General features: G+C 43.4%; 1 protein-coding gene across 1 annotated transcript in view; it reads left to right on the top strand.

Moving 5' to 3' along the window:
• Positions 1 to 8,599, top strand: part of cntln (centlein, centrosomal protein) — an 83,321-nt gene extending 74,722 nt beyond the window's left edge. The window contains exon 26 of the mRNA XM_053330923.1: positions 8,132 to 8,599. Within this exon, the coding sequence (XP_053186898.1) occupies positions 8,132 to 8,242 (111 nt within the window). The 3' untranslated portion in view covers positions 8,243 to 8,599. The remainder of the gene's footprint in view (positions 1 to 8,131) is intronic.
• The last annotated feature ends 3,632 nt before the right edge of the window (positions 8,600 to 12,231 follow it).

The following is a 12,231-nucleotide window of genomic DNA, read 5'->3' as shown; positions in this document are numbered from 1 at the left end:
TCACAATGAGCTGAGCGCTGTTTTGTTTAATTATTATATTATTATTATTATTAGTATTATTATTATTATTAATTATTGCCAAAATGTTTCCCACAAAATTTACAAAGAAATGCTCTGTGATATATTTGATTTATTGTAATAATAATAATCATTGTTTCACTGCCATTTTAGTACTGAATAATAATTTTACTCAATGTATCTAACTACAAATAATTAAAATGCCAAGAAGTTTTAAACATTTTTTAGCACGTTTGAATTTAGCGTAGTGTTTTTATGCTTTATTTCTAGATGTTTGAATTATAATGGTTAGGCATCTTTGTGTCAATCACAGCAGTTATTGTAGTCTAACATACACTGATTTATCAGTCTTCTTGTAGAAGGATTTGAGGAACAGTTGTACCCAAATACTGTAATTGGATGAATTTCAGTTCCCACTCCAATGTGTCCTTCCCCAGTCTGTGAAAATTACAAGGATGCAAAAGATAAAACAAAGAAAAGCAACTCCGTCCTCACTTAGTGTTGTAGTCTTTGTGTGCACAGCCACTCATCTGTGAGTGCTCTGCTGGAGCTTTACTCAAGTGCTGTCAACGGCTGCTCATTGTGATATGTGTATGATTGAGAGTGTCGAGTGTGTGTATGTGTGTCTTGTCTGTGTTCTTGTCAGCGTCTGCCGCAGGCACTCATGCGTCGCCTCCGCACCACGACACACACCAGACACTGTTCTCTTGTTCCCCAGATCTTCTTCTGACCTTTCCACCTTCCTCTCCCCCTCCTACACTAACACACACACAACACTCTATTGAATCCATGTTTTTCCCTTCTAGCTGGACAGCTCTCAGTCCCTGTTCTCTGTCTCTCTCTGCCATCCTCCACTGTCCCGCATTCCTCTCTCTCTCTCTCTCTCTCTCTCTCTCTCTCTCTCTCTCTCTCTCTCTCTCTCTCTCTCTCTCTCACTCTCTCTCTCTCCCTCTCTCTCTCCCTCTCTCTCACCCTCACTCTCACTCTCACTCTCACTCTCACTCTCTCTCTGGCTCAGACCCCGAGGCAGCTTGTTAGTGGGGAACTAAATATTGATTTGGCGGGCCTGTCGATGCCGGGAGAATGAGCTAGTGTCCACTAGAGACCTCGGCACCGGCAGCCTGCTATCGACGTTTTCCGTGGGCAGAACAGGGGTGGTGGAGGTGGAGGGGGGAGCTTGGCTGGAGCTGGTGTGGGGAATGGAGGAGGAGGAGAAGAGCGGAGTATGACAAGGCTGAGACTTGCCCCCAGGTCCCTGTGGGGACCGCTGGGACCATTGCAGTAACCCCCCCCCCCCCCCTCACTGCAACAGACTTTTTCTATCCCCTTTCAAGTCCATCTTGTTCTGTTTTTTATTTATTTATTTATTTCAAATTCTTCCTTTCCTCTCTATCTCACAGTTTCCTCTTGTTGTCTGTTTTTTTAAAAGCGTAGTGTCGATCAAGGGGACTAGCATTAGGCTTTATCTCTGCCTGTGTCCCCTCATACATATTTCTGTAATTTTTGTGAGGGGCTGAAGACAATTTTAGCAGCTGAACTTGAGTCAGGTGGCTCTCTTAACGTGACAGTTTTAAAACCACAAAGATAATGTGCCTGTACAATACATGCCCACTGATTCTTTACTTTCTTTAGTGAGGGAATACACTTCAAGAACTCTCACACTGTTCCCCTACAGCTTCTCTGCTGTCTATGATAGCTTATGAAAGGCTCACCAAGCAGAACATCTGTGAAGTGAAATGGCCTGTCCTGTCACCCTGCCTGTGACACTAATAACACACTCCCCTAATAGTGATATGATCTTACCTCCGAACTGCACTCATACACTTCTTTGGATAAAAAGACACAGAGACAGAAATAGACCCAGTGAAAGGAAAGATGAGAGAGAGATCCATGTCCTTAACTGGCTGGGGCTGTCACTGAAGGAGGACAAGGATGTGTCCGTCTGTGTGCGTGTGTCTTTGTGTGTGTGTGTGTGTGTGTGTGTGTGTGTGTGTGTGTGTGTGTATGAGAGTATGTGTACATATTCGTGTGCACATGTACACTCTTACGACAGCCTCATCTTGTCACTGTCAGTGCCTAATGGAGCTGCCAGTGGGACAGCACTTTATTATTTCAGTGGCCCTGTCAATAGCAAACCCATCACTCACTCAGAGTGTGTGCGTGTGTGCGTGTGTGCGTGTGTGTGTGAGCCATTGTTCGCCATCACTGTCATGTACTGCCACATGTCAACATAACAAGAAAGAGAGACATCTGCAACACATTGGAAAATAGCGTGTTGTTGAGATATGTGACTGTGTATGTGTTGAGTTACGGCTCCCTTCATACCAAAGAAGTGGCATAGATTTCTGGAGCCCACTCACCGCTGCCCCACATGTCCACTCAAAATCAAATGAAACATTGCGTTCATTTCCTCGTTCCTCAGCTCCATTGGCGAGTTAATGAAATCAAACCCTGCTCCTGTCAGTAGAGAGCCACCATAAGCAACGCTCCGTTGTCAGGATCGAGGGACGGTGCTATCTAATAATCATGAGCAGGCCAGGGGGTGTACTGTATGGCTCCACCGCAACCCACCATGAATAAGGCCAGCAGTGAAGATGGAGTGTCCATGTGGGCCATGGGGTCCAGGCACCGGCCCGGGGAAGCATTGATTTAATTGCCTTTGGTTTATTTGTGGAGTCCTAATTATTGACTGGAGGTAGAATTTAATGGGCCAAGTCTTTATGAAGACAGGGAAATGACTGGCTTCTGCTGCTGGCCAATAATGAACAGGAGGAGCATGTGCATGCAAGCGTGTGCACATGCACGCAAACACTCACGTTCCCTCCAGATCATTTTTCAGACTCATTTTGTACACACACATACCCATCTCAAGCCTCATGACAGCATAATAACATTTAAAAAGTCATTGACTCTGTTGATTTCTTTATGAGAGGACAGCGGTTTGGTTTACTGGTATGGGGTGGCGCTGAGGGCCTGCTAATATTTACCTCACAATCACCCCCTGGGGAGACGTACAAGCTTCACTTCTTATCAGCCTCCAAACTATAACAAGCTAGCGAACATTAAGACAGTGGTAGAGACAGGCCAGACCAATCTGGACTGGACTTGATATAAAACATCAGAGGCGTTTATGGATGGACTACAGGGCTCAAATAATTCCTGTAATTTCGAAACCATATTGAACTTCGGGGAAGGTCTGCTGTAGCTCATTCCAACAGTGGTAAATGGCATCATTTATCTAATGTTAACAGACTTTCTTCATGTCACTTCTTGTCAAGGCGTCTCTCCCCTATTGGTACTTCCATAGGGCATTACATCATTAACCCTCTGTATTAAACATATCAAAGACACAGTGTCTTACAGTGCTAACGTACTGAGAAACTTTTCTATTGTTGTCTGTGCTGGCAGGGTGAGCGGCAGTGTGTTGCATTGTGTGGCTCATTATGCCTCTGTAATGACAAGGAACAGCTCTGAGTCCCACTCTTCTCTCTGAAGGAAAGTGACTCTAATTAAGCTTCATTTAATGATTGGGCTAATTAAATCAGCTACTCTTTTTTCGTCTCTAAGTGTGTTTGTATGTGTGTGGAGGGGACCTGAGCCGAGCCTTTGTACTGTAAATATGTCACTAGAACAGTGGCACGATCAAGGGGGGGGGGGGGGGGATCCCCAATTGAAGGCTGGTGTTAGAGTTGTTAATACCAGAGCTCGCTGTGACTTATTCTTCTGTTCATCTTGTATTTCACATAAAAATAAATGGGAAATACAGCTTGCTGATGCTCTTTCTTTGCCATTAAACTATTTGGGAGATTACTTAACTCAGCAGCTACAGTATAGAAAACATTTCAGCACATTTCAGGAGGTTAGAATCGTTGGAATAAGCCAGGTGAAGAATCTTATTATTATTCTTTGACACATGAGGCTATTTTAGAGTTTTAAGGTTACTGCCAGTCTGATTGGACCCCAGGGTAGTCCTCTGGAGAACAGTGGGCTTCCCCCCTTTGAGTTACTGTTGCACAGAAAGAGAATTAATGATGAAAGTGGACATTTCCTTACTGAATAGATGGCTCCTGCTTTATATTTATTGAATCCTCTTATGTCACTAAGTAAACATGGGGGGTGGAAGTCATTTCCAACACCTTTTTGTATCGTATGTGACAGTTTGCTGTTGGCACAGCCACTTCTGTTGATCGTAGCTGCTTCCCAGTACATTACGCCAGCCAATGAGCCGTACTGTTAATCGCGGGTATGTTCTTGATTGCTGAATTCTACCTAAAGGTTGCATCTCTTTTGTATGGATATCACCTTTCTATATTTAAACCCCAGTGGTGCCTGAATCACCTCCTTTTCACACCTAATGAGTAGGAACCTGAAACAAAGACCCGGTGCTTTCCTGTGTTTAATCTAGGGTGTATTTAGGTCAGATCCCTAACAAATGCATGTTGCGCACTGAAATGATGTTTCCAAACAACGTATCAAGAAAAGGAGAGATTTTTAATTACAGCATTTGTGGCCCCAAGTGTCCAATTCCCTTTCATATCAGTCTCTAGTGGCCTAAAGGGGAGAAAAGAGAGGGATCTGCTCCGCTGCAGGGGTAGGTAATTACGAAGGAGAGAGAGAGAATAGGCTTGTCGGTGCTTTAGTGGTATTCTTACCTGAGCCCCTCTTTGCAAATGTGACATATTCATTATCGGAGATAATCAAATGCAAGACTTTTTAGTATGGTGCCTTTGTGCTTGGGCTTTTTTTATCTATTTATCATGTTGTTGTTGTTGTTATTCCCCCGTTTGATAAATTTGATTTTCAAACAAAAGTGAGAAGATCAAAGATCAAAGAGCTGTTTTTTCCCCTCTGTGATAAAACTACTGTAACTACTTCTCCCTTACCTTGAATAGTGGCCTAGATTGGAGACTGCTCACAAACCAGGGACAGAGATTTGTATCAGGAATCCTTCACCGTACTGAAAACGCTGCTGTCATACCAGTGAGATCAGAAACCTTACCTTGGTCTTCTTATTATGAAATTTAAAATGTAGTATACATCCTTGTTAACCACAGCAATGATATACAAAGTTATGATGTAGTTACAGGTACACAGGTACACACATCTTCTGACATCGGAATGTTGTTTTTATAGGAAAGTGTTGTAATTGAATTCAGTAAAAATATTTGATTGTGACAATTATATACGACTATTGTTACTGTAGGTTGTTAATAACCAGTGAATGACTGAGAAAGAAACACAGTAGTCACTCGGTGAGGGCATGCAGAAATTTGGATGACGTTACCCCCTTATGTCTCTCTTAGGCTCTCTGATTCCCCCTCCCTCCTTATTCTCACTCATTTAGATATCCAGTATCCTGACACAATCTCTACAACTACTCACAAATTGGGCCCTTGGAAATAATTGCACTAACCCGTTCTGAGGGAGAAGACAAAAGAGCAGGAATGATCGATCTGTTAAGAAAAAAAAAAAGTTGGTGTGTGTAATGCCACTACCAGACAATGGTCACTGGAGTGCTGCAACTTTGAGCTGCTCCTTGCCTTGAGGTGTGCCCCAGGCTATCGAATAGCAATGTCATTTAATTGGCTCATAAAAACACCTTTTGCTTGCAGCCCCTGTCCTTGTCTTAGCAGACACACACACATACTTGTCAGTGTCAGTGGCTTTACATGTCAGTTCACTTCTGAAACATGTTCATGAAATCATATCTAGACAAAAGGTCTGCTCTGCAGGGCCTGTTGAATAGTAATGGGTGAGAGTTAGCATGGCTTAATGCTACGGTAGCTGTTTTAGTGTTGCCAAAGGGGACAGGGTCTCTTGTAAAACAGTGGTTTAGTTGCTTAGCATTGGTTTTGGTGCTGGCCAGCTCTGCCAAAGGGGACAGGGGGGCCAGCTAAATCAACTGTAGCATAACATTAGTGCCAGTTCCTAACACTGCCTTAAGCAGCCCAGGGGATCCAGAAGAGCAGCTGCATCACAGCTTACCTCCAACCACCCTGCAGGGTATCGGTCCCCAGCAAATGTGGCAGTTAGATGAAAGGGAATGAAAGCCCTGCTTGTCCCGTTTGTGAACCTGTGTAGGGGTGCTCATGTGTCCTTTCGCTTGCTGATGCCAGAATCTTGCCGATGTGAGTCGCACACGATTGGGAGACGAATCAAAACAAGAGGTATTTTATCAAACGCTATATAAACATTTATCGACCAAGAGACCCAAAAAGTGTATTTCGTGAAGTATATCATCTTAATTGAAGCCTTATCCCGTCATGCCCTTGCAGATACACTACACTTTGTTTTTGATTTCTCATGAAGGAATTGAAAGCATATTGGGCTTCCATCTTTCGTACTTTTAGCATCTTAAACCTTATGAATCGTCTTAGTGATAAGGTTTATCTAGATCATGTTTACCTGCTAGTGTTGTTTACCCATATTCCCATATCAGTTCTTTTAATGATCCAGTCTCCCTCATTGCTGTCCCATTGAGCCCTGTGTTGTGGCTGTGTCTCTATTTTAGTGGGTTTGTTTGCATAGTTAGTGGCTCTAAGTGCAATTAGCTGATTAGGAAATTGTGTGTACGTGTTTGTGCCTATGTGAGTGTGTGTGAGTGTGTGTATGAGACAGAGTGAATTCTCCCAAGAGGATGGGTGCACAGGGAGATGTCTCAGCAGTTACTTCAGTGTAGTGGTTCTCTGAGGAATAGCGCTGTGTGTTTGATGCATCCAGTGCTGCTGGAACTGACTCCCACTGCACACATGCTCAAGTGGGCACACACACACAAACACTACCCGGCACACTGGGCCTTGTGTTCCCTGCTCCTCTTACCTTTAATGAAGAAGAGAGAGGTTTTTAGGGGCAGAGGGACTGTCCGTGCATTTGTGTGTGAGTGTGCGTGTGCATGTGTAAGTGCATGTGTTGAAAGTGCTTTACGAGGTTCTCACTCACTATACGTACTGGAAAGTGATAAGTTGATGGTTTCAAATCACATCACAGTCCTTTGCTGTGACTTTAAAACATGTCAGCTGTGAACCTAATTCCAATATGTTTTGTGAGTGTGTGTTAATCACTTCAAAGCAATATGATACCTCGTATTCCTCTGGTGCAGTACTTCAGACTTGTGTCAGCCTGTTTTTCTGTGTATGGTTCAATAGCTCATGTTTTCACATTCTCTTTTAAGAGATAGAAAATGAAAGATTTTATGATATTGAAGTCACTATTTCCAGCGTGGCCTGTCCACTTCTCATCTCTTGCCATGTGACTTGGGAAGTTGCTCAGGGAATGAATTTGTTTCCCTCGCTTTAAAAAGGCACTTGTAAAAAGCTGCACACATACTTGAAGTGAATATTTATGGGTGATACAGTATGAATGCCTGCCTTTGATCAGGCGCCCTAATGACCATAAAATCCTTGTGTCGATTCAGAGGAAAAACAAAATTAGCCTGAGCTCTGAGGAAAAGCCTGCCCCCCTCTTTATTTTTACCTTTCCATCGTTTCCAGGACAACTACTAAGCAAACACCTATAGAAAGTTTCTTCATACACAATTTTTGTAATCCTTTATGATTAAGTGGACATCAGTTCTCATTAACTTCCCAGCACTGATGCAGTCCAGTAAAAACACAACGATACTGTAAATGTCCTAAGTGATGCCCAAACTGTTTTAATAATGCCTCCAGGAATGTCTGCTGAAAACTGATCAACTTTGGCTTCTGGGCAAAGCATAGTGTCTCCTCAACTACTCCAAAAAAGGCAATGGTCGCCGTTTTGCTGCACTTGGTACTTGGGAATCATAAATTATCGCTGATTGAAAATAGATACTTAAAAAAGTAAGGTGTGGAATAAGCTTTTGGAACTACTGCTGTATAGCCTGTTTAGTGAATTGCTTTGTCAAAACACTCAACATGGACGGTCCCTCAAAAGTTTCACAAGACCTCAGGCACACATCTGAGGTTCTCTTGTTTCACTCACAAGACAGTAAATAGGCTCTCTGAAAAGCTGCCAGGTGTCAAAAATCAGACTTTTTTTTTTTAATAGTGGTGCGTTTGTGTGTTTTCCTCATTTTCTCTTACCCTTTCTACAACCGCCCCCACACCCCTTTTTCTATCCTTCCCCTCCCCTGCAGATCCCCTCTGCCGGCCAGCTAATGGAGGCTGTGCGCGTGAAGATGAAGGAGAGGAAAGTGCTGACAGAAGAGCTGGCCACGCTCGCAACACCAGTCAGCGAAAAAGCCTGACTCCCTGGGCTGAGGCTGGGAAAACTGTCATCCTCTTCTCCCCCCAACCCCGCCTTCTTCTCCTCCTCCCCGGTTCCTACTCAGTGGGAGCTGGGCTGAGCCGGGGCAGCAGAACCAATATTTGTGAGAAAAGCGCTGTCGACTCACTCTGGGCCACTGGCTCAACACAGCAGCCCGGCTTTTGTAAATGAGCCCTCGACATCTGTGTTAGTGCTCAGCGCACTATGTCTATCAGACAGAGCCCTTTAGCGCCAAGCTAATTTACAGTGCAGCCACTCTCCCCCACACTCAACGCAGACCTGGGGTGATAAGGCAAATGCTTACGCTAATGTTTAAGTTAGACTTTTTTTTTTTACCTCTCCCTTTAATTTATTTGGCACCTCAAGGACCTTAGGGTGCAGGGACTTGACCTAGCAATACCAAGTTGACACTTTGAGAAAGTCAAGAGTACAGCACAGAGCAGAATATTCACTGTAAGAGGGTAGATCCATTTATCAGACCTGATACTGTAAAGTACTCTGACACCCTGTGGACTGACTGAAGCCAATGAATTTTATTCATCAAATGCACTACGAGTATTTATCTCTGAAGGAAATTAACTGTAGATGCTTAAAATGCCTGTTATAGCTTCTACTCTGTAAATATTTGTTCCACTGATAATTTAACAGGCAATTATGTTAAATGTGTGAATGATTTTCTTATAAAAAGCTTCTTAATAAAAAACAATTTCACCTATTTTTGTCTGTATTTTATTCTTCAAAGACGGCGTTATTGTTGAAAATCCTGTTAAATGTCTAAACGTTCTCTTGTTCCAGCAGTTCAAAGGACTGTCAGTCAGTCCGTGTTGGTGACGGAGGATGCTCTTGTGGACAGCAGGGTTCTCACGCCTCTGTCATGATTGACAGCTGACTGTTGGCATGGTTCCTGTCTGTAACAAGTGACCCCTGCTGTTGACATCATTAACAAGGGTCCGTATGAGCGTAAGCACACGCACAGAGCACAGCGCAGCACAGGGGTGTATTGGAGGAGTGGTTGTATCCTTGACATAGCTACCTCCAACCCCTTTTATCTGTTTGTCTTTTCCTCCATCTCTTATTATTCATTTTGAATATTAAACCATGATCCTAGTCTCCACTGTCCTTGAGTTAGTATCCTACACAGGAGAACACACACTCCTCCCTTCGAATCATCCCTTTTCTAACTCCTTTTTTTTAACCTCTCCTAGCTTTTGTTTTCCTCTTCACTACTTTGCTCCTTTCTTTTTATTATGTATAATTAACAATGGTGTGAAGAATCCTCTGTTCAGGAATTAAAAAGAAATAATTCCACTTTTTAATCCCCCTCCCTTCTCAAATATATGCTAATGATGTCGTTTTCCTTTATCTTTTTATAATAAAGGATTAGGCCAGGACTGTCTCTAGCTGCAACTCGGGGACCAATTTAGCTGGGATCCAGGAGAGACAAACCCTGGTGGTTAATTACCATTCATTAACATAGTTTGCATCTTTTCTTCTTCTCCAATACCCAGGAGCCAGCTATTGTCAATATTTGTCCCATATAAATTTCTGCAGTTTTTTTTCTGCAGTCACTGTCCTCCAGCGTAATGCAGCTAATGACAAACATTAATAACTCAGAGAAATCCGGTGGCGCAGTGGGTATAGAAGAGCAAAGCATCGGTGCCACGCAAATTATCTCTCAGCCCCCACCCCTCGCTGTCTGACTGTGTCTATTTCTCTCTCTTCCTTTTAGTGTGTAATGCATAGTCAACATGTTTGCTTGCTGAGCCCCGCCATCCGGCCTCGGCTGACACACTCGTGCTATTTCTGTGACATATTCAAATGCGGGCCCCCTTAGCTGGTACTCCCTTGGGTTTAATTAACCTGGCCTTGCCTCTGACGCTCCCTCAGTGAAGACGTTAAAACGATCTTGAAAACACCCTTCAAACAAGCCCCCCTCCTAATACACACACACACCAATGTCTTGCACTAGGCGTTGTATATGATTCATCTCTTTTTTTTTTCCTGTGTAGGAATGGCGTGCCATACCCCTTTTTCTTCTCTTTCACTCTCTCCTTTTCTTCCACCCTTCTTTTCTTGTACAGCTCTCATTAAGAGAGGTTTCCTGTGGGAATTACTTTGATCAGTACTTCCAAATGCAAAGTTTTCCTCCCTTCCCCTTTTATTCATTCCAACACAGTCAACTCTGTGTCATTTTTTTCCTCTGTCTCTGTCTCTTTCTCTCACCACAACTTCTTTTAAAATCCAACTTTCCTATGTTTCTTTCTTTCCGCAGATTCCTGCAGGAGCTTGTTCCTGGAGGGGTAGAGGAGGTCAGGGTCACGGGTTGACTTTTGGGTCGATCGATGATTTGTGTACGTGTGTGTTTGTGTTGTGTGTGTCCCAAGGCTTCTCTGTTGTACTTTTAAGTTCCCCCGGTCTGGTGTGAGTGCGTGCCACTTGGGTGGGAAGGAGGGTAGCCCACAGTACACAAAACAGTCGGAGCACAAGCAGAGAATATCTGCAGCCTCTAACTGATGCACAATTAGTCCTTGCAGATCTTGTCAGCCAGCTGTGTAGTGGATAGAAAACAGCCTCTGGTGATTTCCTTTACTTCACTGACACAGTTTCACACTCTGGCTATCGCTGCCAATACACCAGTCTGCTTTGATATTGCACGCACAGACACTTGGCACTGTCTTAAAAAACAAGGTACTTGTGACATACAGCCAAATGTGTTTTTGACAAATGTATAATGCAACATGTTTACAGTTTTCATTGTGTCTGTCCTCCATGTTTGAACCACAGGGAGAATGTTCAGTTCAGTATCAAAAGGTAGAGGTTGTTTACACTTAGTATGACAGAATTTTCTTCAAGCTGTTGTGTTTCTTGCTGTGGTGTATGATTTTAGTCCAGAGATTAATGGCAATTATTTTCAAACTTTTACAATTAAGACACAGCTTCTCAATACATCCATGTGTAATTTTCTTTTTCATTAGATCAGATGCCACCTTAAAAAGAAGAAAAGGAATCGCACTCTCCTGATGCACATATGCTATGTATACAACCTCATTGATCTTGACTTGAACAAGTCCCTTATCCTCCTCTACAGCGCTCCAGACATGAAACGGCAGCAGATTATGGGTGGATGCGGCCCGCCGTGGGAAGCGAGGGAGCAGATAAAAAGGCCAGCCACTCAGGGGACTAAAGCTATGTTTTGATGCTGTGTGATAAAGCAGAGGCATAGGGCAAGAGGAAGGGGAAAGTTAAAGGATCTATCTATATATATATATCCTCTGGCTTCTGTTTTTGGATTTTTTTTTCCTTTCCTCCTTCACCTCTTTGTTTTGTCCATCGTAACCAAGCTTTTCCTGCACTTTTATTGTTCTTTGACACTCACACTTTCTCCGTCCCCACGGACTGTCCTAAGCCTTGCTCATGGCAGCTGTCTCTCTAAAGCCATGGCCTGAGCTCCTGGGGAGGAAAAAAGAGACTGAGAGGGGTTGATCTGGTCTCTAATCCACCTTCTCCCTCAGAGAGAGGTGACTGCATGTGACTAACTGAACCCTCTGGTGTCCATGTGCCCTTATCTGGGATGTTGTCAAATGATGTAGAAACATTCAAACTTGTACTCGGGCACAGTATATTTTTCGGAGATGTTGCTTTGATATATGCCAAGCTTTAAGCTAGGGATTTTATTATTCTTTTTGCTTTGAGTTCATCAATTGGCACCCATAGTACCATTTTGTTATGTGAATTCAGAATCCAAACATCTGAAGCAGAGTATCCATCTTCATCGGTCTCACCTGCTGTAAAATAGGCAGCCATCCTTTGTTTTCTGTTCCAGCATATATAATAACACCTTAGTCTGGGGTGTATAGCTCCTCAAAGCACCTCTCCACCTTGGCTAACTTTTCCAAGCGCTCATTAGCGGACTGGCTGAAGTTTGGAGGGTATGAAGCGGGCTGGCAGATTACCCCCTGTAAAGTAGCA

Source organism: Scomber japonicus, chromosome 2, assembly GCF_027409825.1.
Source record: "Scomber japonicus isolate fScoJap1 chromosome 2, fScoJap1.pri, whole genome shotgun sequence".
In the NCBI taxonomy this organism is placed as follows: domain Eukaryota; kingdom Metazoa; phylum Chordata; class Actinopteri; order Scombriformes; family Scombridae; genus Scomber; species Scomber japonicus.
The sequence above is the reverse complement of the archived record's forward strand: the minus strand, read 5'-3'. Positions and strand labels throughout refer to the sequence as shown.